This window comes from Petromyzon marinus, chromosome 1 (assembly GCF_048934315.1).
Source record: "Petromyzon marinus isolate PM22_M1 ecotype Great Lakes invasive population chromosome 1, UKy_Petmar_22M1.pri1.0, whole genome shotgun sequence".
Lineage (NCBI taxonomy): Eukaryota > Metazoa > Chordata > Hyperoartia > Petromyzontiformes > Petromyzontidae > Petromyzon > Petromyzon marinus.
In genome coordinates, this window is record NC_133667.1 from 27405234 (window position 1) to 27431486 (window position 26253).

General features: G+C 47.7%; 1 protein-coding gene across 3 annotated transcripts in view; it reads left to right on the top strand.

Annotated features, from left to right (window-relative positions):
• The window catches only part of LOC116941764 (uncharacterized), a 78598-nt gene that overhangs the window by 33364 nt on the left and 18981 nt on the right, over positions 1-26253 (top strand). For 2 of the 3 annotated variants that reach the window (XM_076066452.1, XM_032953140.2), the window contains exons 2-7: positions 5099-5155; positions 19235-19345; positions 21935-22063; positions 22343-22450; positions 23504-23664; positions 25184-25313. In XM_076066452.1, the coding sequence (XP_075922567.1) occupies positions 5099-5155; positions 19235-19345; positions 21935-22063; positions 22343-22450; positions 23504-23664; positions 25184-25313 (696 nt within the window). The remainder of the gene's footprint in view (positions 1-5098; positions 5156-19234; positions 19346-21934; positions 22064-22342; positions 22451-23503; positions 23665-25183; positions 25314-26253) is intronic. The other variant, XM_076066460.1, reaches the window with a different exon arrangement.

Here is a 26253-nt window from a genome sequence, read left to right on the forward strand (position 1 = left end):
GAGCCACACGCGGCTCCGGAGCGACAGGGTCGCGACCCCTGCTCTGGTGGGAGGCCCTTCCACCAGCAGTGGCATGAGCAAGACATTTTAGGGCTTCAACCTTTACATTTGTTTTAACCCGCAAAGGATACATCTGCAATGGATGTATCATGTATTGTATAACGCCTTTGCTAAATAAACGCTGCCCAAAAAGACTCTTGACTTCACAGAGGCGTTCAAAATAATGAAAGGATCGCAGTTGCGCTGCGGGTGCGATTTTACGTGACTTCTCAAGGATAAATATATATAGTGCCTATCGCGTATGGCTGTGATTGCTATCACCGCGACGTTGTTTATTTAACTAAACACTGTTGTGGGAGTTGGCAAAAAGAAATCAGCAGCTATTCAATGTCGAAGACAAATTGTTACCAGCTGTTAAGCTGAACACGATATCATCTGACATTCATGTAATTAAATATCCTGTTGTGTGGCACTGTGGTTTGGGCACTTGACTCGCGATGGAGTTCAAATTCTGGTTGAAAGTCGACTTTATTTACATTTCTTTGGGGTGTTTAAAATCGCTACCACTTTTTGGGAAGTCAACAGTGGCTTTCGTCCTGTGGAGAGGCTGGATTTCATGCCAGGCTAATGTGGAATTTCCACCACTGGACCAGGACAGCTTATGGTAATGACAATCTCATTGCTCATTTGGTACAGAGAGACGCTTGACCGCTTTCATACAATTGTAATGTGTCAGAGTAATAGTAGAGCACTGACTAATCGCATTCATGTGAGAACATGTATATCCCTTTTAACATACTGGTGGATGAGAGCCGCATCACAGTGTGTGGGTCGTGGCGGTTATTTCACCATACTTCACCACGCTGGTCAGCGTGGGTTGGTGAAGGCGGGGAGCATGGACGTGGGAGCAGAGTTGAGTACAACGATGGATTTCACTGCGCTACTCGTTGCTGACAATGTAGCTCCACAGCAGCCCGCAGTCCCTGTTTTGTGCATTGGTGGTCACGCATACAGAACACGCCCCGGGCTTAACTCTGCTTGGCTTCCAAAATATGATATCGGAAGAATTTGCGGGTGGTGTCGTCAAAGACAATTAAATAAGTAAAATAATAAAAAAAATGTGTTCGTATCAATTTCCCCAAGCGTGTAATATAAAAAAAAATATATATATTTTTTAAAAACTTGCACCCCAATCCCTTTTCGTTAACATTTTACCCGACGTTTTTTAACCAGAGCTTTGCCTCGCTGGCACACACGACGTCCCGAAATCAATCGCCGTTTGTGTCTCGCCGAGTGATGGATCGGATGTGCAGGTGCGCGTGTGTACAAAGCCAGCTGAGCCTACGGTTTTTTCAATAAGTCTGCCCTACAGTGCTGCCTGTGATATGTATGATCGATGGCAGCGCAGTGCAATAATGTATCAGAATGAAATCCCTCTTCGTTTTTTCTCTCCTGTCTTTTCATTTTTGCCTTTTGTTTTGATTCCCCCCTCCGCCCATTTCACTAAAGCCTAGGACCCGGTAGTTCTTGTCACCGCGGCAAGACCTGTGGAACAGCAGCAGCAGCACTGATTACAACTGATAATGAAATCTGTAATGGCTTTTTTAAAATTTGATTTTGACCGAGTTATCGCAGGCACTGTCCTGGCCAGCAGCTGTGTTCTAGTCTCTATTTATTAAGTGTGAAGAAGATACATATTGAAGTAGGTGAACAGGATAAGATAAGGAGGCTTGCTCGCCCTCACATCCTTCTGCTTTATGAGCTCCTCAGGGCGCAAAGGTGCGCGGGGAGAAATCGACGAAAATCGAGATGCCGGTTGCGTCCACTTTGCGTGCCAAATTATAACCCTTTTAAAAGTGCCTTACAGCAAGATGTAGTCGCGCCAGAGGTCTCGCCATTATTGTGTACCTGCGTTGCGTACGCTCTCCACAACGCCCTTTCCTTGCGATGTTAGGAAGCCTCCAGAGCTATGCACTTTTAAATAATCTCGATTGAAAACTCATCGCTCTAGAACTGCTTTCTGTGTTTAGTTTGTAGCGCTTCCCCTGTATCTCACGGTTGGCTACGTACGGTGCGAAAGAAGTTCAACATTACAGCACGTTGGCGAACTCGCTGTATATGCTACACCGAACAGTGTCGTTGTTTTGTATTGTTGGGGGGGGTGCAGTGGCTAAAAGTATTGCACTCTGATCTCGGCAACGTCAGTTCGATTAATAGCCGTGGATAGCATTGGTGCCGAGTGATATCTGAACCGGGTCCTGCAATGACCGGCACGGTGAAGTATGGTCAAACGACCTCCCACGATCGACATGGTGTGCAGAGGCCTTCATTATCTTACTCTCAACGTTATTCCAAAGGTTAACTGTGAAGGCCACAGCTCTTGTTTATGGTACGGTGCAGAATACCATATTGAAATTATCTATCTTGGTGGCACAATTGCAGAACGATCGAACCGCAAATTGGAAGGAAGCAAGTTCAAAATCTCAGCCCATAATCCCTCTGGGATCAATACAATGACGACCGATTTGGTGGAAGTCAACAGTGGTGTTGTTTTATGGATATACTTTCCCCCTTCCATAATAATGTGGAATTTCCACCGCCGGCTCAATCCCTGTAAAGAGGAGATGAGAACCATCCGATGTTACGTCGAATGGAAACCGACTTTATTACCTTCAGAACATTGCTGCGTGTGATTCTCTCTGATGTTGACTGCGCTGCGTATATCTGCACAGCAATCTGCTGGCAGGGCAGGGGGGCAGTGGAAGAAAGCTCAGCTTACACTTGGGGGAGATTATTCTGGAGAAAAAAACATCACTTGTTCAAAAGACAAAGGAAATAAAGGACAACGTCGCGTGTCCCACTCTTCGATGGACTGCAGTTTTGGCGGATGTGAAAAGATTGAGTATGTGATCATCTATAGCACATGACAGTCATACCACTATTGCCAAAATAGGTTATTGGATGAAGCTAAAGTGCAAATGGCTTTTTAAACACGGGAATATTATTTACAGCTTTTAGTAAATAAGCAAATGTGCGCGAGAAAAGGAATAGAATACGACACTGTATGTGATATTTTGTTACATTTGCTAACATCCATGTAAAACGACAGAATCAGAATATTTATTTAGACTGGAGGAAGCCTGGAGGAAGCCGATACCAGTTACACCAATGCACAAATAGGGCACTGCGCATGGGCAGTTAATTGGTCAAGGCTTACATGTGATGGATCAGATATGAGATGTTGTACAATAAAACCACACTGCGATCAGAACTCCATGTTCCTTATGCAAGTGGAGAGGAACAGGAGGGAGGTTTGGCTGGGAGTGACCGTGGGAATCTTACCTCCAGACGGCTACCCATAGGGATCTTTATGCGTTGTGTGGTTCGCACACTTTGAACATTACACTACAGTTCCGGAGAGCGAGGTTTAATTCCCCAACATAGAAAATGCCAGCGGCAGAGGCCATCTGAGCCTCCGACTCAGCCTTAATTGAGTAATTTTGCGCGTTGTGTAAACAGCACTGGAGAGAGACACAGGTGGCTAGGCGCGGTGCCCACGTGCCAATGCTGGCCTTAGTAGGTGCCTGCTAACAGCACTTATCCCTGTGATCTCGAAGGCTAAACGGGGATCTTAGCCATTGTGTGTCAGTATGACTTTTCTCTAAGTCGTGTGAAGATGTGGTTCGTGCAAATTCAGCTCAGTTCACAAAATACCCCTTTGTGAACTCATGCCCGAGTGTGAATGCAGCTTGTAATGGTGTCGCCCACAGCTGGTGTCCCACGTTAACACTTACAAAAGTGCAGTGGAGTAATAACCATCGAGTGTGCAGGTGGTGCAACTGTACCGTGACCCATGCAGCTGGAGGGTCTCAGGTGTTTGGCTACAAAGCGGGGGGAGGCAGACGGGGGGTGGGGTGAGGGGGCATTTCAGTCTTTGCATCAGGGCCTAATAGAGTTGCCACCTACCCTGGTTTTCCAAGCGACAGCGTCTCTTTTTGAGGTGGCTATCCTGAGAAATGTGTAAGTCTTCTCTGGACATTTTCAACTTCTGGTGTTTGTCAAGCAAATCCGTTGAGTTTTCAACCTCTGCTGGTATTCTGAGATACTCTTCTTCCCATTAAAGTATATGGTTGTTTTTTTTTACTTACCGCAGAGCCGGCGGCCCCAGGGCCAAGGGCTGCCCATCGGTTCCGTTTAGGCCTGGGGCTGAATGCCGGGTGAGGAAATCAAAAATGTGTTGTGGGGCCATTTTTGGGTTTTTGGGCTGTGGCACTTTTCCCCTTTCCCCGCCCTGACCCACCCCACCTCTGCCCCCCACCCACTCCAACTCCTCTGGGCATCCCTGTCCTGTGGCCATACTCCACTGCTGCCCGGGTGTAGGATATATGGATTGCTTTTTTTGTGTGTGGAGCCTGTCCAGCTTGGCTGGTGCCACTTGGAGATGTAGAGGCTCGCTGAGAGTGTGGCCGCCACAAGTTACAGGGGAGACTTTTGACGCCTTGACAACAGCCTCTGTCGCTCCCCAATGGTCACCACGGCGACATGGCATGCCATCTTTGACACCCTCCGCAATAGTGGATTGTTGTGTTGGGATTGATTCCCGTCGGTGCCGTAGCCACAAAACACAGATCCCCCTGCTTATTTATTTATGACACAAAAAAAACAACCCCCGGGGCTCCTTTCCTTCTGCACATTTGATACTAATCTGAAGTGAACTTGTAGAATTACGGCCTTTAAAAGGCTGGCGTTAATCAGTTGTGGAGAGAGAAAAAAAAACTGCACGCGCGTCATCACAGGTCCAACTTTGCGACAAAACTTGCACGTGGCTTTTTCTCATTGACCCCCGTCAATTGATGTGTTGGTTTTACAGAACAATGCAATGTTTAATTTTCATCTCCAAAATAAATTTGATTTTTTTTTCAACTGCGCCAAAACTGTTCAGCTCAATCGTTAACCCCGTTCGTCGTCGTGGAGGTACTGGCATTGTTGCTCAAACCCACAGCCTCCACCATTGAGCAGCACGGCTGAATCTTAGCGGTTAATATGATTACGATGAAGGTGATGATGGCACTGTGAATATGCGTTTATTTCCCCACAGGTGCTGCTGTCTGGTCTCATAGGAGTCATATCATGGAAGCGGCCAATCTCTCTCGTGGTAAGCGCTCACGTCACAGTTAATTTAAGCGTTTTTTTTTTCATGTAATTTTAGCCATAGTCTGAGTCTTATTCGACGTCAGTGTTGGTTTGAGGGACGTGCACATGTTCTCCCTCGGGTCGGCTAATCGGCGAAGTTGGCAAATCGATTTATTTTAACTATATAGCCAATTACACGTGTAGTGAGTCATTCAGAGACACTATTTAGGAGGCAACAATGTTCATTCTACATTTACGTAACACCGTTACACACGGGACTAAATACACCTATCTCTCACTCTTGTTACACACGGGACCACAATACACCTAACTCTCACTCTTGTTACACACGGCACCACAATACACCTATCTCTCTCTTGTTACACACGGCACCACAATACACCTATCTCTCACTCTTGTTACACACGGGACCACAATACACCTATCTCTCACTCTTGTTACACACGGGACTAAATACACCTATCTCTCACTCTTGTTACACACGGCACCACAATACACCTATCTCTCACTCTTGTTACACACGGGACCACAATACACCTATCTCTCACTCTTGTTACACACGGGACTAAATACACCTATCTCTCACTCTTGGTACACACGGGACCACAATACACCTATCTCTCACTCTTGTTACACACGGGACCACAATACACCTATCTCTCACTCTTGTTACACACGGGACTAAATACACCTATCTCTCACTCTTGGTACACACGGGACCACAATACACCTATCTCTCACTCTTGTTACACACGGCACCACAATACACCTATCTCTCACTCTTGGTACACACGGGACCACAATACACCTATCTCTCACTCTTGTTACACACGGGACCACAATACACCTATCTCTCACTCTTGTTACACACGGCACCACAATACACCTATATCTCACTCTTGTTACACACGGGACTAAATACACCTATCTCTCACTCTTGTTACACACGAGGACCACAATACACCTATCTCTCACTCTTGTTACACACGGGACTAAATACACCTATCTCTCTCTCTTGTTACACACGGGACTAAATACACCTATCTCTCACTCTTGTTACACACGGGACTAAATACACCTATCTCTCTCTCTTGTTACACACGGGACTAAATACACCTATCTCTCACTCTTGGTACACACGGGACCACAATACACCTATCTCTCACTCTTGTTACACACGGGACCACAATACACCTATCTCTCTCTCTTGTTACACACGGCACCACAATACACCTATCTCTCTCTTGTTACACACGGCACCACAATACACCTATCTCTCACTCTTGTTACACATGGGACCACAATACACCTATCTCTCACTCTTGTTACACACGAGGACCACAATACACCTATCTCTCTCTCTTGTTACACACGGGACTAAATACACCTATCTCTCACTCTTGTTACACACGAGGACCACAATACACCTATCTCACACTCTTGTTACACACGGGACTAAATACACCTATCTCTCACTCTTGTTACACACGGGGGCTACAATACACCTATCTCTCACTCTTGTTACACACGGGACCACAATACACCTATCTCTCACTCTTGTTACACACGGGACCACAATACACCTATCTCTCACTCTTGTTACACACGGGACTACAATACACCTATCTCTCACTCTTGTTACACACGGGACCACAATACACCTATCTCTCACTCTTGTTACACACGGGACTAAATACACCTATCTCTCTCTCTTGTTACACACGGGACCACAATACACCTATCTCTCACTCTTGTTACACACGGGACCACAATACACCTATCTCTCACTCTTGTTACACACGAGGACCACAATACACCTATCTCTCACTCTTGTTACACACGGGACTAAATACACCTATCTCTCACTCTTGTTACACACGGGACCACAATACACCTATCTCTCACTCTTGTTACACACGGCACCACAATACACCTATATCTCACTCTTGTTACACACGGGACTAAATACACCTATCTCTCACTCTTGTTACACACGAGGACCACAATACACCTATCTCTCACTCTTGTTACACACGGGACCACAATACACCTATCTCTCACTCTTGTTACACACGGGACTAAATACACCTATCTCTCTCTCTTGTTACACACGGGACTAAATACACCTATCTCTCACTCTTGGTACACACGGGACCACAATACACCTATCTCTCACTCTTGTTACACACGGGACCACAATACACCTATCTCTCTCTCTTGTTACACACGGCACCACAATACACCTATCTATCTCTTGTTACACACGGCACCACAATACACCTATCTCTCACTCTTGTTACACACGGGACCACAATACACCTATCTCTCACTCTTGTTACACACGAGGACCACAATACACCTATCTCTGTCTCTTATTACACACGGGACTAAATACACCTATCTCTCACTCTTGTTACACACGAGGACCACAATACACCTATCTCACACTCTTGTTACACACGGGACTAAATACACCTATCTCTCACTCTTGTTACACACGGGGGCTACAATACACCTATCTCTCACTCTTGTTACACACGGGACCACAATACACCTATCTCTCACTCTTGTTACACACGGGACCACAATACACCTATCTCTCACTCTTGTTACACACGGGACTACAATACACCTATCTCTCACTCTTGTTACACACGGGACCACAATACACCTATCTCTCACTCTTGTTACACACGGGACTAAATACACCTATCTCTCTCTCTTGTTACACACGGGACCACAATACACCTATCTCTCACTCTTGTTACACACGGGACCACAATACACCTATCTCTCACTCTTGTTACACACGAGGACCACAATACACCTATCTCTCACTCTTGTTACACACGGGACCACAATACACCTATCTCTCACTCTTGTTACACACGGGACCACAATACACCTATCTCTCACTCTTGTTACACACGGGACTAAATACACCTATCTCTCACTCTTGTTACACACGGGACTACAATACACCTATCTCTCACTCTTGTTACACACGGGACCACAATACACCTATCTCTCACTCTTGTTACACACGGGACTAAATACACCTATCTCTCACTCTTGTTACACACGGGACCACAATACACATATCTCTCACTCTTGTTACACACGGGACTAAATACACCTATCTCTCACTCTTGTTACACACGGGACCACAATACACCTATCTCTCACTCTTGTTACACACGGGACCACAATACACCTATCTCTCACTCTTGTTACACACGGGACCACAATACACCTATCTCTCTCTCTTGTTACACACGGGACCACAATACACCTATCTCTCTCTCTTGTTACACACGGGACTAAATACACCTATCTCTCACTCTTGTTACACACGGGACCACAATACACCTATCTCTCACTCTTGTTACACACGGCACCACATTACACCTATCTCTCTCTCTTGTTACACACGGGACTAAATACACCTATCTCTCACTCTTGTTACACACGGGACCACAATACACCTATCTCTCATTCTTGTTACACACGGGACTAAATACACCTATCTCTCACTCTTGTTACACACGGGACCACAATACACCTATCTCTCACTCTTTGTTACACACGGCACCACAATACACCTATCTCTCACTCTTGTTACACACGGGACCACAATACACCTATCTCTCACTCTTGTTACACACGGGACCACAATACACCTATCTCTCTCTCGTGTTACACACGGGACCACAATACACCTATCTCTCACTCTTGTTACACACGGGACCACAATACACCTATCTCTCACTCTTATTACACACGGGACTAAATACACCTATCTCTCACTCTTGTTACACACGGGACCACAATACACCTATCTCTCACTCTTGTTACACACGGGACTAAATACACCTATCTCTCACTCTTGTTACACACGGGACTACAATACACCTATCTCTCTCTCTTGTTACACACGGGACCACAATACACCTATCTCTCACTCTTGTTACACACGGGACTAAATACACCTATCTCTCACTCTTGTTACACACGGGACCACAATACACCTATCTCTCACTCTTGTTACACACGGGACTAAATACACCTATCTCTCACTCTTGTTACACACGGGACCACAATACACCTATCTCTCTCTCTTGTTACACACGGGACCACAATACACCTATCTCTCACTCTTGTTACACACGGGACCACAATACACCTATCTCTCTCTCTTGTTACACACGGGACCACAATACACCTATCTCTCTCTCTCTTGTTACACACGGGACTAAATACACCTATATCTCTCTCTTGTTACACACGGGACCACAATACACCTATCTCTCTCTCTCTTGTTACACACGGGACTAAATACACCTATCTCTCACTCTTGTTACACACGGGACCACAATACACCTATGTCTCACTCTTGTTACACACGGGACCACAATACACCTATCTCTCTCTCTTGTTACACACGGGACCACAATACACCTATCTCTCACTCTTGTTACACACGGGACCACAATACACCTATCTCTCACTCTTGTTACACACGGGACTAAATACACCTATCTCTCTCTCTTGTTACACACGGGACCACAATACACCTATCTCTCTCTCTCTTGTTACACACGGGACCACAATACACCTATCTCTCACTCTTGTTACACACGGCACCACAATACACCTATCTCTCTCTCTCTTGTTACACACGGGACCACAATACACCTATCTCTCACTCTTGTTACACACGGGACTAAATACACCTATCTCTCTCTCTTGTTACACACGGGACCACAATACACCTATCTCTCTCTCTCTTGTTACACACGGGACCACAATACACCTATCTCTCACTCTTGTTACACACGGCACCACAATACACCTATCTCTCTCTCTCTTGTTACACACGGCACCACAATACACCTATCTCTCACTCTTGTTACACACGGCACCACAATACACCTATCTCTCACTCTTGTTACACACGGGACCACAATACACCTATCTCTCACTCTTGTTACACACGGGACCACAATACACCTATCTCTCACTCTTGTTACACACGGGACTAAATACACCTATCTCTCTCTCTCTTGTTACACACGGGACCACAATACACCTATCTCTCTCTCTTGTTACACATAGGACCACAATACACCTATCTCTCTCTCACTCTTGTTACACACGGGACCACAATACACCTATCTCTCACTCTTGTTACACACGGGACCACAATACACCTATCTCTCACTCTTGTTACACACGGGACCACAATACACCTATCTCTCACTCTTGTTACACACGGGACTAAATACACCTATCTCTCACTCTTGTTACACACGGGACCACAATACACCTATCTCTCACTCTTGTTACACACGGGACTAAATACACCTATCTCTCACTCTTGTTACACACGGGACCACAATACACCTATCTCTCACTCTTGTTACACACGGGACTAAATACACCTATCTCTCACTCTTGTTACACACGGGACCACAATACACCTATCTCTCACTCTTGTTACACACGGGACTAAATACACCTATCTCTCACTCTTGTTACACACGGGACCACAATACACCTATCTCTCACTCTTGTTACACACGGGACCACAATACACCTATCTCTCACTCTTGTTACACATAGGACCACAATACACCTATCTCTCTCTCTTGTTACACACGGGACCACAATACACCTATCTCTCTCTCTTGTTACACACGGGACCACAATACACCTATCTCTCTCTCTTGTTACACACGGGACCACAATACACCTATCTCTCACTCTTGTTACACACGGGACCACAATACACCTATCTCTCTCTCTCTTGTTACACACGGGACTACAATACACCTATCTCTCTCTCTCTTGTTACACACGGGACCACAATACACCTATCTCTCTCTCTTGTTACACACGGGACCACAATACACCTATCTCTCTCACTCTTGTTACACACGGGACCACAATACACCTATCTCTCTCTCTTGTTACACACGGGACCACAATACACCTATCTCTCTCTCTTGTTACACACGGGACCACAATACACCTATCTCTCACTCTTGTTACACACGGGACCACAATACACCTATCTCTCTCTCTTGTTACACACGGGACCACAATACACCTATCTCTCACTCTTGTTACACACGGCACCACAATACACCTATCTCTCTCTCTTGTTACACACGGGACCACAATACACCTATCTCTCACTCTTGTTACACACGGGACCACAATACACCTATCTCTCACTCTTGTTACACACGGGACCACAATACACCTATCTCTCTCTCTTGTTACACACGGCACCACAATACACCTATCTCTCTCTCTTGTTACACACGGGACCACAATACACCTATCTCTCTCTCTTGTTACACACGGGACCACAATACACCTATCTCTCTCTCTCTTGTTACACACGGGACCACAATACACCTATCTCTCTCTCTCTTGTTACACACGGGACCACAATACACCTATCTCTCTCTCTTGTTACACACGGGACCACAATACACCTATCTCTCTCTCTCTCTTGTTACACACGGGACCACAATACACCTATCTCTCTCTCTCTTGTTACACACGGCACCACAATACACCTATCTCTCTCTCTTGTTACACACGGGACTAAATACACCTATCTCTCTCTCTTGTTACACACGGCACCACAATACACCTATCTCTCTCTCTTGTTACACACGGCACCACAATACACCTATCTCTCTCGCATACGGGGTAACTATAACCGGGTCAGAGCAGCCAACGTGCTGCCTGACCCACGATGTCCAAGACGGAGACGTGGCACTTGATTTCCACTTCACCTGCAGACAGCCCCGATATACGATCGGAGCTCCCTTTTTATCCTACCCGGCGCGGCCTGGCTCCACCCTCGGCCGCGCCTACCTCTGGAATATTCCAGGCTACACCGCACCTGTTCCCCTATCTGCCTCCGCCCTTAACCAGGAACTCTCCAGACGTTTCTCGGCTACTCTTCCCGTGTCCCCTCGTTCGCCTTTGGCCCACGTTCCTCACCCCGGCCCATCACGTGCCCAACCCTGTGCCAGGGTGACTCGTGCTCACATGCCCTCCCCCCTACGGCCAGCTGCCCCCACCACACTCCCCCAGTGACCGACTCTGTGGCGATTACCTGCGGCTCTGGCGGAGACTGATATCGCCTACTCTGCCGGTAAGACTCATCTGGCTCTCTTCTGCTCGCACCCAGTACCATGCCCCTAGTGGCCCACTGAATGGTACTGCACGGTGTGTTCGCCTCTGCGCCCATTTCTACGGCAATTGGCTCTACGCGCCGTAATGATCCTTTTAACGTCACTCCACATGTTTTGATTTTCCACGGTGTGCCCCAGTCTCTCAGGAGGTTACAAAATTATGTTGGACTGCACTTTCACTCGGACTCTATAATTTCGTCTTGTCGCAGTCTGGTTGTGATTTGCTCTTTAGAGGGCAGTAGTCACAGTCATCACCATGCCCGGTCATGTTTGGTCCACTCACAGTGATCGTTGACTTCAATAATAAAACACTTCATTGCTAATTTTGTCTGCACAATTAACAGTGCTCGTTTCGTCTTATCGATGCTGTGTTCAACTACCACACTGCAGGTCAAAATATCTTTCTGTTCTGCTTATTACCTCTCACTCGCACACACTTTGAGATTCCCTCCAGTCGTCCGTGCTCCCAAGTTATTATATAATCTTGACTCCACTCAAGACACGTGTTCACTCTTATCTCTTGCAATTTTAATCGTGCTGTTTGTTGCTGGTCGCCTGGTATTTTGGGCCTTCAGGCCTGTGCGCAGCAACCGTAAAAAAAAAAATCAACTACATTGCCTGCCCTCTTTGTGGGTGCTTTCATTCTGTGGTTGTTTTGGCCACCATAACCCGAGCGATGTCATCTTATTGTTCATGCGTGGACGTACATTGTGAACTGTCAAACAACGCTGGCTTTGCATTGTTTTTTTTATGTCCGGGTATTCCCTTGTTGGATGCTTTATTTTTAAATACAAGCTGGTGGGTGTCTTGCATGCATGCCGGTATGTGTGGGTTTGTAGCCGTGCAACAATTAGGAACGAGTGGCAGCGTTTTATATAAACTGGGGAGGGGTAAAACAATGATCCATCATCGATTAATCGATTAACATTGATTCTCCAGGCTCATGGTATATGCATTGAGTCGTGCTTGTATAAGAATAGACGTATTTTTTTAATTTCTGCAAATGTCAATTTTGAAGTGAGTGAATAAAACTATAATAGGACAACAAAATAAACGATGCAAACATGTAAAAAATTATGGCACAAAGGAATCGATTTTTTAAAAAATATCATTCGCTGTCCTAAATTTCGTAAAATGTATTGAATCGTCGATGGTGGGGTGAATCATGAAATTACTCATGTACGCGTGTAGTGACAAGTCAAGCTCACATGAGCATGAGGCGGCAGGTTATCTGCCGTTTACCGGTCTGAGCTATTGGTGGAAATTCCTCATTCCTCTGGTGGGGGTGAGTGTAACCCATAGGACAATCGCTGTTGATTTCCCCACAAAGGTTGTACCCATTTCATCGATTTGAATTTGGAACCTTCTGCTGAGCCACCTTGCAGGATACGTTAGCTTCATGACAAATTGCCAAACGGCCTCTACCGTACTTCTAAAACAAGCATCATCGATGCCCATCTCCGTTGGTGGACCTGAGCCAGTGGGGAGATTTCGCCGTGACGATGGAAGGGGCTGGAGGGATAACTACTGCTGACTTCACACAGAGTGAACCCTGTAGTGGGGCATACGAAACACACAGGGGTGGGGATCACGACACAGGGAATGTTTAAACAAACTTTAAACGGTACAATTTAGAAGAGGGTCTGAGCCTTCGACAGGAGGGTGGGGAGGTCAGCCCTCTCCAGTCCCCCTGATACTAGGGGACTCCACAAAGTAATACTTATTTTATTATTGACCCTTGAAATGATCACACGGCACCGCCTCGCCGCATAGGTTCTGGATGTCGCGTAGACAGCGGGTTCACGGCTTGCAATCCCTCAAAGTTATAACGGTAACGATTTTGCACACCGTTGCTGTGTCATGGCTGAGCCAGTAATTTACTTAGTCTTGTTATTGGCAGAGGTAATTGGGCAGCATTCCTTTTGATTGTAAAGCAGCGTTGACTAATGACCAGCCCAAAAAAAATGTTGAATTGGTGTCGGGCAGCTCGAACGGTTTGAGAAAAACCCATTACGGTTCTTCTCTGTTGTCTGTTCCTGCTGTTATCTGCGGAATTCCAGCTTTCCATTCGCATCAGCTGTGTAGATTATATGCCATTACCATGCAAATAGGCTCCTGTTCTGCAGGCACCATGGAAATAGCTTACATCTCTTGCTTACAATGATGGATTTTTCCACGGGCTGAGATGTTAACAAATGAACGAAATGAAGGTTTGCGCATTTCGTTGTTTCAACTCGAAATTTATCTTTAAGAGATGCGTTTAAAAAATACGGTCTGCCGATTAAGTACGGAGCACACTCAACTACAGCCCAGGGCATGGAATGACAACACTGTAATGTGCTCACTTCAGAGAGGCTTGCGCGGAGATCTGCAGAATAAATTAAGCTCGGGCTGCAATTTCCATCATTTTTTTTTATATATATGGGATTATTGCCCAACAAAATCTAATGCTCGGTAACAGAAAGCCGATAGGAATGGAGGTTCTAATATCTGCTGCGGCAAATTTATTTTTCGATACGTCCAAATGCCTCGTGTGGTCACTGGTGTTGGCTGGTGATTGGCTGAATGGGGCCCGGTCGATGCAGATCCCCCCCCCCCCACCCGTGCTGTGTCACCCGAGAACAAAAGGGGATTCGTGCTGGGGCTGAATTGCTGCTGGGTGCCTTCGCCTTCGCACCTCCTTTTGATGTATTTTTTAACTGCTCTCGTAAGCCATTACTTACTCGCAAGGGCTAAATTGGCCATAGACTAAGCATAATTAAATTTGGGGTTTTTTTTTGTTGCGTGTGCAGTGAATAGCGCTAAAACCCAATGTGATTTTACGCAGGATATGGTGAAATATTCATATATGTATTTGCGTCTCCTCCCACCGTTTCCTACAACCCGTCATGGGAATAATTGAGCCTTCTGTAATTAAAGGAGGGCAGAAAAATGAAAATGATCGATGGCACAGTTTCAGCCTTTCTGCTGATTAAAATAAATTAACGTGAGGTTGCCATGCATGCAGCAATTTGTCAAATTTCGAAGTCTGCCACATTTGGAGCGAACAGATTTATTTGTGCATGAGTAACGGAGTAAGCGGTGGCACGGCGCTTAGTGGTTAGAGCTCTGCGCTGTGAACCCAATGACCCCTGAGTTCAATTTCTGGCATCGGTTGACATCAGCGGTATGAGTGTGATCTCAAAGTGGTCCTTGGCTCCCCTCCCTTCAATAAACCCGCACTGACCGATGTGGTGAAGTATGGTCAAGCAACCCCCACAATTGTCACGCCATCGCTCGACCTTTATCAAAGAGCAGATTGACGAGCTGTCGATAATCATTAATTTAATTGCGCCCGCCGTGTTACACCGGAGGTTAACTAAGGGCACCACAGCAGAGTACAGAATATTACCGACGTAGCATGGGTAAGACTCTCATCCAGCGGTGGGTCGACAAAGTTATTAGCTAAAACCGAATTGAGACTGCATGGATTCATTTGGCGGCGACGAATGCCGATTGATTAATCACCACAGAGCGAAAGCGATGAGGATTGCGACCGCGCCTTTTGCACTTTAATGGCAATCCACCAGAAATCATCTCGGGACATAGAAAACGGAGCTTCTCACACAAACTAATCAACACACAAAAGCATAGCCACGGGGGACCCTGGGGCGTGCATGGGTCAGGGAAGAAGGGTATTATGGAAAGAACAACAGCGCATCCGCTGATACACATTTTGGCATTTTCATCGGAGCCCGCTAGGTTCGCCTCCCACACACGCGCACACGCAATTGGCCACTTCGTGCTCGCCGCACATCTCGCCCCATTGCTTATGCACCGCGATGGAATCACAGTTGGGGGGTGCTCCACACATCTCGTCGGCGGAGCCGTCTGGGAAGACGTCGGTGGAGGGGAGCGTTGGTTGCCTGCCGCAGTCGTGCCCCGGCCATTGCCTTTGACGTCGAGGCGAGCGGTCGCTTTAAAGCGCCCGGCTCACCCTCGTTGTGGTGGCCACTGGGCGTTACAGGCGACTGCGCTATGTGACATTTCCAGCCGTGCGGATTCTTCACAAGCGGCTTTGCTGCATTGATTAAAAATAATTGGCACCACTCTCCCCACCCTCCCCCCGTCTCAAGTATCCATGGGTGCTCACTGGTTCGTAGCTATTGGTGCATGGTGCTGGCCACCCACCTGCCTTCTTGTGCCGTTGAGGCCTTCATACAGTGAGGGAAAAAAGTATTTGATCCCCTGCTGATTTTGTACGTTTGCCCACTGACAAAGAAATGATCAGTCTATAATTTTAATGGCCGGTTTATTTGAACAGCGAGAGACAGAATAACAACAACAAAATCCAGAAAAACGCATGTCAAAAATGTTATAAATTGATTTGCATTTTAATGAGGTAAATAAGTATTTGACCCCCTCTCAATCAGAACGATTTCTGGCTCCCAGGTGTCTTTTATACGGGTAACGAGCTGAGATTGGGAGCACACTCTTAAAGGGAGTGCTCCTAATCTCAGCTTGTTACCTGTATAAAAGACACCTGTCCACAGAAGCAATCAATCAGATTCCAAACTTTCCACCATGGCCAAAATCAAAGAGCTCTCCAAGGATGTCAGGGACAAGATTGTAGACCTACACAAGGCTGGAATGGGCTACAAGACCATTGCCAAGCAGCTTGGTGAGAAGGTGACAACAGCTGGTGCGATTATTCGCAAATGGAAGAAACACAAAAGAACTGTCAATCTCCCTCGGCCTGGGGCTCCATGCAAGATCTCACCTCATGGAGTTGCAATGATCATGAGAACGGTGACGAATCAGCCCAGAACTACACGGGAGGATCTTGTCAATGATCTCAAGGCAGCTGGGACCATAGTCACCAAGAAAACAATTGGTAACACACTATGCACTGAAGGACTGAAATCCTGCAGTGCCCGCAAGGTCCCCCTGCTCAAGAAAGCACATGTACATGCCCGTCTGAAGTTTGCCAATGAACATCTGAATGATTCAGAGGAGAACTGGGTGAAAGTGTTGTGGTCAGATGAGACCAAAATGGAGCTCTTTGGCATCAACTCAACTCGCCGTGTTTGGAGGAGGAGGAATGCTGCCTATGACCCCAAGAACACCATCCCCACCGTCAAACATGGAGGTGGAAACATTATGCTTTGGGGGTGTTTTTCTGCTAAGGGGACAGGACAACTTCACCGCATCAAAGGGACGATGGATGGGGCCATGTACCGTCAAATCTTGGGTGAGAACCTCCTTCCCTCAGCCAGGGCATTGAAAATGGGTCGTGGATGGGTATTCCAGCATGACAATGACCCAAAACACACGGCCAAGGCAACAAAGGAGTGGCTCAAGAAGAAGCACATTAAGGTCCCTGGAGTGGCCTAGCCAGCCTCCAGACCATTATCCCATAGAAAATATGTGGAGGGAGCTGAAAGTTCGAGTTGCCAAACGTCAGCCTCGAAACCTTAATAACTTTGAGAAGATCTGCAAAGAGGAGTGGGACAAAATCCCTCCTGAGATGTGTGCAAACCTGGTGGCCAACTACAAGAAACGTCTGACCTCTGTGATTGCCAACAAGGGTTTTGCCACCAAGTACTAAGTCATGCTTTGCAGATGGGTCAAATACTTATTTTTCCTCATTAAAATGCAAATCAATTTATAACATTTTTGACATGCGTTCTTTTGGATTTTTTTGTTGTTATTCTGTCTCTCACTGTTCAAATAAACCTACCATTAAAATTATAGACTGATCATTTCTTTGTCAGTGGGCAAACGTACAAAATCAGCAGGGGATCAAATACTTTTTTCCCTCACTGTAGGTGCTACTCGCTCACAGCACTTGCCCCAATGGTCTGTTGAGGCTATACTGGGGAGAGGGGGGTGGGAACTTTGTCTCTGTCGTGTGTTGGGGAGCGGTAGTGTAGTGGTGAGCGCGCACTACTGTGATGCTGATGATTTGGGTTCGTTTCCGAGTCATATATGTGGCGCGGGTGTAGAATAATTCACTCACCCCAGAGATGCGATGTATTGTTGCGACTAAGCGTCATAACTAAATTCAAGAATGTTATTCTTGTTTTACATTACAGTGTACAGTAGTGTCTCTTGGCTGCAGTTGTGACACTAGCCCAAGAAACACACGGTGCATATGAACACATCGACTCTTGCCCACGCACTTTGACGCGTGTATCTTGAGCTTACATCTCAATAGTTACCAAGAATCAATTCATCATTCCCATCCTGGTACCCACTGATGCATAAGCTAACTTGGTGTGGAAGCGTGTGTGTGTGTATGTACGTGTGGATCGGTGGTAGTTTGGACGTAGCGCTACAAACTCGAAAACATGAATTAAATTCCCAGCCACAGCTCACACGGTTGACATCGGTTCGATCCTAGCCGTGTGAAACATTAAGCCGCACGCCGACTCTAAACCCTTGGTGTGAACTCCCCCCCCACCCCCAACACATAAATTACGCCCCCTTGCGCATCGCAAAACCAATTAGAGCCGATGAGCCGCTTCAATGAAAAGTAATCGACTAAAATTTATAATCGACAACTTTTTTTGGGTGTTCAATATTAACCAAGGCCGTTTAATAAAAAATGGCCACACTCCCAGCGCCACGTGGCTTATGATGTCGATGACATCATCAAGCCCCCCACCCCACCCCACCCACCCACCCATTGTCTCCCACCCAGCGGCGCACGTGGCAAGAGGTGAGACTTTTGTCCAAAATATTTTCGTGTTATCTTGACGGTAGAGTGTCATCGTTGTCTTAAAATCGAGTAGAGCCCCGCTCTAAAATGCCAGCATACGTGTACTGCCTTCACTTATCCTTCTCTGTCTCTGCCCTTGCGTGTGTGCTGGTGCCGCCTGTCCCAGGTGACGTTCTTCACGCTGCTGTCCGGCGTGTGCGTCATGCTCAACCTGGCGGGCTCCATCCTGTCGTGCCAGAACGCGCAGCTCGTCAATTCGCTCACGCACTGCCAGCTGGTGGGTGCACACAGCGAGCGGACGAGGGCAGCGGTTCTCAAAACGTGTTTTGGCCCGCGGACCACTCAGCCGATGCAAACATTTCCACGGGTCCCACACAGCCGCTACCCCCCCCCCCCTCCACCCCACTCCTGGTGACAAAAAGAATTAACTTCTCTCTTAAAAACCAGGACTACAAAATGATTCATAGAATGTATGTTTGTATGTTGAACTTCTTTCACACCGTACGTAGCCAATTTGAAGGTTGAACGCAGCTATGAGGGTTTTTTTTTTTTGGAGGGCGTGGGGGTGGCATTTAGATCTTAAGGTTACGGTGGTTTAATCAGTGTAGTTTTACCTCAATCAATGTTGAAATTTTTAAACAATGTGCGAAACAAAAGGGATTGCCGTTGGTCATTATCGTCCGGATCAACCTGGACCGTCGCAGAGCACCCGGTGGTACCGGGGGCAAAACGCGCTCTGAGAACCAACCCCGCTGGGCTAGGGTCACCGCGAAATTCCGGTCGATACTCAGTGGTCGAAAGGTCAATGTAGAGGTCCCGTGCAATGAAAGCTATTTGTCCTGCAAGCCCACGTTCACCGCCGCTCCCGTCGCTGTGGAAACGTCGTCCTAGGAATAGGACCTGCCCCTGCAAGACGCGCGCCGGTGTGAGGTTGTTTGGTCGTTCTGAGCAGTGCTGGCGTGCGCTTTACCCGTTGCTCACCGGCACATTTACACCGTTGACAATGCTGCTGTGCACGGTGTGTCGGACAATGCACGATTCCGTGGTGAATGAGAATGGCCGTTTTACAAAAAAAAATACGCGTGGCGTGATCATCGTCGCTCGTTAGTTTTTTCTTTCTCTCGCGCATTTTACTTCCCAAGAATGACAAAATCTCCAAGTAGAGTTGTACGTAAACAGATGTCACCCATTGAAGTGGTTGTATTGAGGAAACGTTTGCGTATATGATGTCATTTTTCGCAAGTTCACACTCTGCGCGTGCATTGTAGAGGCGCGGTGGGGAAGATCCTTTGAGAAAATTATTTTACTGCTTGTGGCGGCACACGAAGCCGGTGGTGGGACGTGCTTCAACCCGGAGTGCACGTGGCTCAGCCGTCCTTGAGCAGGGGTTTAACTTGTCAGTGGAGGGAAATGCTGCTGCTGCTGCTGCTGCCATCACGCACCCAGGGCTTTCGCAACACGGAGCACCTGGCTTGAGCGGTGCTCGGGAAAGACCAGCTGCGCCCCGTTTGCATTTCGAGAATCCCAAATGAGAGGTTGATCCGACGGAGGTAATCCCGGCTGAAAATGAATGCTCTGGGCTGCGTGCATATTTACCCGGCAGGAATGGAGCGCGTGGCGCAGGAGGGTGGGGGTGGGAGGGAGCTCTCCCGCAGGCTGTGGATGAGTCTCAGGACGAGCTCGAATGAGAAACGCGATAGTAAACATTCATCTATCGAGCGCTAATGAGTGATGCGGCGCTGCCGAAAGAGATGGGGCTGCTGTTGCTCGCCGTGACGCACACCAATACAGTTGTGCGACGGTGGGGATGTGTGAATTCGATTCCCGCTGTGGGGATGTGTGAAGCAAATAGAGGCGATTGCATCTCAAAGCATTTTTTGCTGTAAAATGTAATTGTAATGTGTCTCCCCGCACTGCGTATTTTCTCTTAGTATCTCGTATTTAATGTCCATCCGATAAATCACCCATTGCCGTAATTAGTAATTGTTTTGTAATTCATTGTATTCATGTTTCTAACAATTAATATATCTGGTCTCCTCAAACAGCATGATATCAGGGTTTCTCTGTAGGTGTGTGTAGAGTGCATCACTGATGCACACGTGCGTCAGTGATATCAGTGCCTCGATGATTTTTATGGCAACACGCTTTATTATCGGAGTGCTTTCATTGCTGCGTGTGTTTTTGTAAGCGCCACTGCTGCTGTGGAAATGGGGGCCCGTTCACTCACACGCCCAAAGATCACTGCTCGTTTGAATCCAAATGATGAGAAAACCCATAAAATTGATGCGTGCAGACCGGACACAAATGGATTTAACAGCACACACAGTAGGTGTGCGGCTCACAAAACAGCAGCAGAGAAGGGCTCAGAGCATGCTCCATGCACATGTGGTGGTCACATGAGCTGCAGGCAAGGCAAGATGGGAGTTGTGCCTTCCTGCTGTTGGTGAGCACACTTCCGTGGGTTGTTTATGGGGAGCGGTGGTGTCGCGGTTAGCGCTGCGCTGCGCTATGCACCCCAGCGGCCTGAGTTCCATTCCCGCTGACGGACAACACCAGCGACGATTATCTGAACCGGTCCTGGGCCTCCCCTAGGTCGACTCAGCCGCAAATGAGTACCTGGTGTGTAAACATCGCCACGAGGGAGACAAAGAGCGACCGGGCATGGAGCTGGCCACCCACCCCCTCGTTTTGCCGCTGCCGGCCTTCGTTAGCAGCACTTGCCCCAACAGTCTGTTCGGGGGGAATCTTCGCCTTTGTCGCCGTGGGCTGTTAAATCGTTCTCTGCCAGTTCAGCAGCGGAGTAATAACGCGTCCGTCCGTCCGTCCGTCCGTCCGTCCGTCCGTCCGTCCGTCCGTGCGTGCGCAGGTAAAGCCGGGAGACGATGGCGTGTGCGTTTGCTGCGAGCGGCAGCAGACCGGCGGCTGCACCAACCTGGGCGAGACGGTGCGCCTCAACCCCCTGCAGGACTGCAGCACCATCCGCCTGGCTCTCAAGGTGCGAGCGAGGAGGCTCGAGCCACCGCTCGCGTCGCCGCGGGGGCCCGCGAGGCCTGCACGGCCTGCACGGCCTCGCGGGCCTAATGCGACCCGCCGCTTCGTGTGTAGAGATTTCTTCCGGGGCAATTGTCGGCGCCGGCTGACCGCCCGGCGGCCGTTCCGCCTCGTGTCTCCGTGGTTCCCCGGCGATTGTGAGATGCAATTCGCATGAACGACGGCATATGAAATTGATCGTGAGATTTTTGTTGCTTTGTTCTTCCGCCTGTGCCTTTGCCAGGATCTCCTGTTCAGCGTGTGCGCCCTCACCATCCTGGCCACCATCGTGTGTGCTCTGGCGACCGCCATGCGCTGCGTGCAGATCATCACCGCCGACGTCATACACATGGTGCGTTGCCCCCACCACGCCCCCTCGCCCGCCTGTGGCCCGTTGCAGCGAGTAGCAATGCCGGGCTAATGAGGAAACCTGTCGATGAAGTGATTCATTCACTCCTCCCTGGCTCCTCCCCCCCTCCCCCTCTCTTACCTATATAGCCTCTTGTTACAGCAGCTCTTTTGCCCACTTCAGCAATTGTTTCTTTGCTGTGGTTGTCCCACCTGATGACGGACGCTTGTGTTGCGCCCGAAACGTCGTGATTAAATTCATTTTATTTTTATACCTCACGTGACTTTACCGAAAGAACCAAGGAGTATGAAGTGATTCATCCTTAAAAATATATATATTAATTCACGATACGCGGACTAAATCGTGCGCGCAAGACTCGATTATTGGCATACATTGTCCGTGTGTTGTATTGAGGACGCTGCTGTGGTGCGAATGGTTAGCTCATTGGACTTCAAATGTGGAGGTTGCTGGTTCGATGTTATTACTCGGCACGGCAGTTGAAACTGAGAGTGTAAGTTTCTTAAATGCCCTCCCACCCTCCGTCTTTGTCCACCCGGCAGTATAAATGAGTGCACCACATCTTCTTGCTTCTTTCGGTAAAGTCACGTAGAAGGGAAATAATAAAATAATAAAAATAAAACATAATAAAATAAAATTCTCACGACGTTTTGGCCACAACACAAGTAGCCTTCCTCAGGTGAAGAAACAGAACTGTCGGAAAGACGGCGCTCCAATGACGCGAATCGGTGAGATGACCTGAGTATCGTTTTGTGTGATCACTGCAGGCCGCTAGGCTCTATTCTTGGATCGCATCGTGACCTCCAATTGTTACAATTTGTTTCATCGCGGATGCTTAAATACGTATTCATAATAATCCTGCACTATGTCACTTAGGAACAATACTAATTAATATACGGCTGTGACAATCTCTCAAAGTTCATTTTGGTACCAAAGGTATTATTGCATTGAATGAAAATCCATTTGACGCCTTTCATTAATTAGCCATTTGTCAGTGTGATTATTAAAGAAATATGTTGGGTCTATCGCTCTCCTCAGTTTGTACCACAGCGGTCTTCACACGTCCAGCATGACTGCTTGAACACCCACAACTCGTTGGTGCACCAGACGGTGGACTTTGAGGAGTTTGTGCCGCCCATCCCTCCTCCGCCTTACTACCCTCCCGAGTACACCTACACACCCGTGATGGACGCGAATCGGTGAGATGACCTCCGCGTTTTCGGAGCGCGCCGCGGTGATGGGGTGTTATCTCCCTCGCCTCGTATACAGGAGGTCGTGTGTTTGATCCTGACCCTGACGCCTGGATATTTGGAGTTTGCATGTTTTCCTCGTGGTCGCGTGGATTTTACTCCGGGTCCTGCGGTTTTTCTCTCCACATTTAAAAACATGCATTTAGAGTTTTTGGCTGCTACAGATTCCCACGTGAAAAGTCACTTCGTTCAGCTGTCATTTGTGGGCACTTCTGAAAAAGAGCTATATAGCCCAGTGGGCCTTACCTGGTAAAATCTAATTATTGTAGTAGTATAGTTCGTATATGACCAAACCATTGCGATGATTACCAGATCCTCGGAGCGTAACAGTAATGCATGCGCCTGCTGGTTATTTCAGTGTTCCTGTGTCTTCGCAATGTCACTTTTTACAAAACATGACAATAACGTGTTTATGTTTTCTTACACATGGCACAAAGGCAGATTTGTCTTGGCTCCTCCTAATCTAGTTTACAAGTAGTTAATTGGATATACTTGAATATGTTTTGAGGCTTTGCAGAATGAGCATTGTGGTATGCTGCCGGCATGAATGACGGTACGTAAAATGAAAGTATTATAATTGTTTAATATTATCAACTGTATGAATGGGTTTCTGGTGCACAATGTGTTTAGACATTGCAGTGGAGCTTGCTGTCTGAATGATGAGTTTGTGTGTCTCGGAGTGAATGGCATTCGGTGAAGCGGGCAGGCCCGCGCATGCCTGGCAGATGCCTTGACAATGCCCGCAGTGTCATCAGGCGAGGGCGATTTGAAATAAGATCCGCTGAAATTAACGGGTGACATCCCGTCAACTCCGCCTCATCACGATGACTAGCTGAACATCTTAGGAGGGGATCTCGTGGGTTGTTTTGTTCAATATATTGCGTCCACTTATTTAATTAATTAATCAAGAACCGGAGTCTCGAGACTCTTTTCCAAGAGGGGTGGGATGTTTGGCCACTTCTCTCGCGGAGAAATGTGTGCATGTGGGGAAGAAACACGACACGTTAACCCGAATGAAACCCACACAGATACTTGGAACACTCAAGGTCTGTGCCGTAGAGCTCAGCAACCAGCGTTCTAATGACCACCTCGCCAGCCCTGTAGATCGGTGTCTCGCACATGCGGCGATGTTTTCGCAACCCACCGACCCCGCTCTCAACGTGCGTCAAAGTTACAAGTATCTCCGTGGGTTTCATTATTGCAGCAGCTGCATACGGTGCGTTAACTCTCGATTATTCGTGGGTGGATGAGCCGTGCTTGCGTGGAAGTCAACCAGTGGGTGTGGTCCTGAGGCTAGACTCGACCGTGGAATTTCCACCACCGGCTCAGGGCTGTGAACAGGAGCTGAGCACTTGCGCCTCAGTGCTCATTTCAGACAGAAACCACCGACCTTCTTTCAAAATTGTAATTGCTGCTTGCGGGGGCGGTCGATGTGCCTATTTAAAAGCTGGTGTTTTTCTTTTGGTAGAACGTCGCGGCTGCACCTGATCCACTGTCCCTATGACATCTGCGTGCCACGGGTCGGGTGCGAGGCCGTGTATCCCGGGGAGCTGCCACCCCCATACGAGGCCGTCGTCGCCCAGACCCGTACCACCCAGGTACGCCTTCGTCGGCCCCAAGGCCACGCGGCCCGTGTGCGTGCGTGTGGATTTACAGCGGCAGCAGCGGTGGGGACTCTACTAACCTTGCCCACGTATTCATCTCACGTGGCCTTCGGCTGAACTTCATAGGGGCCACGAAACGGCCCGTGAATGATATCTTATCCGTCGCTATGAGCATCTTAGTCTTGTCTTATCGAGATTTATATAGCACCTTTACCTGTACAGCACTTGTGCAATTTGTGCCTGGGATGATCATGATTTTAAAAGAAGAATTGGACTATTGTAAGTGGTGGTGTATTTTGATGCGGTATAGGCCTGGTCGTAGCTGGGTTGTGACAGAAAGCTGGGGAAGGGGGCGTGTGGGGCGAGAAGCGATGAGGCATCATTGCATTGGGAAGACAAAGGGGATCGGCGAGGGGCAGGAGCCCAGAGGGCGAAGGGGGCCCCTGACCTCACTTCACACGACCCCGTGTCTTCCGTTCATACGGCTGGCCCGCTTTATACGCCATACGAAATCTCAGTTGTAAAATTTCATGAGATCTGCTGCCACGAAGCCTTCCGACTACGAAACAGCCCGGAAAAGGTATTCATCCAATGCTGAAAGCATCTCAGCTGCACTAATTGAGTCCTACTGCGTTTCTAATTTTAGCACGTTCAGCCACGTCTGTCACTGCAAAGGCCTCTTTTTTTTACTTGGTTGGCACGTGCGGTTTTTTTTGGTGTTATTATTGGATAACGCTAAGGTGTGTGTTATTAATGTGTGGTCACCCGCCAAAGATATTGAAAAGTCCCATTCACCCAAAGTAAGGGCGTTTTCCCCTCCCCTGATTTAGAGTGATGGCAAAGGCGTGGGAAGGAGCAGTGAGGCATGATTCATGCCTGCGTTTCTTTGTACCTGCCAGAGTGGTGGACTTTAACACAGAAAGGAAGTGTCTGT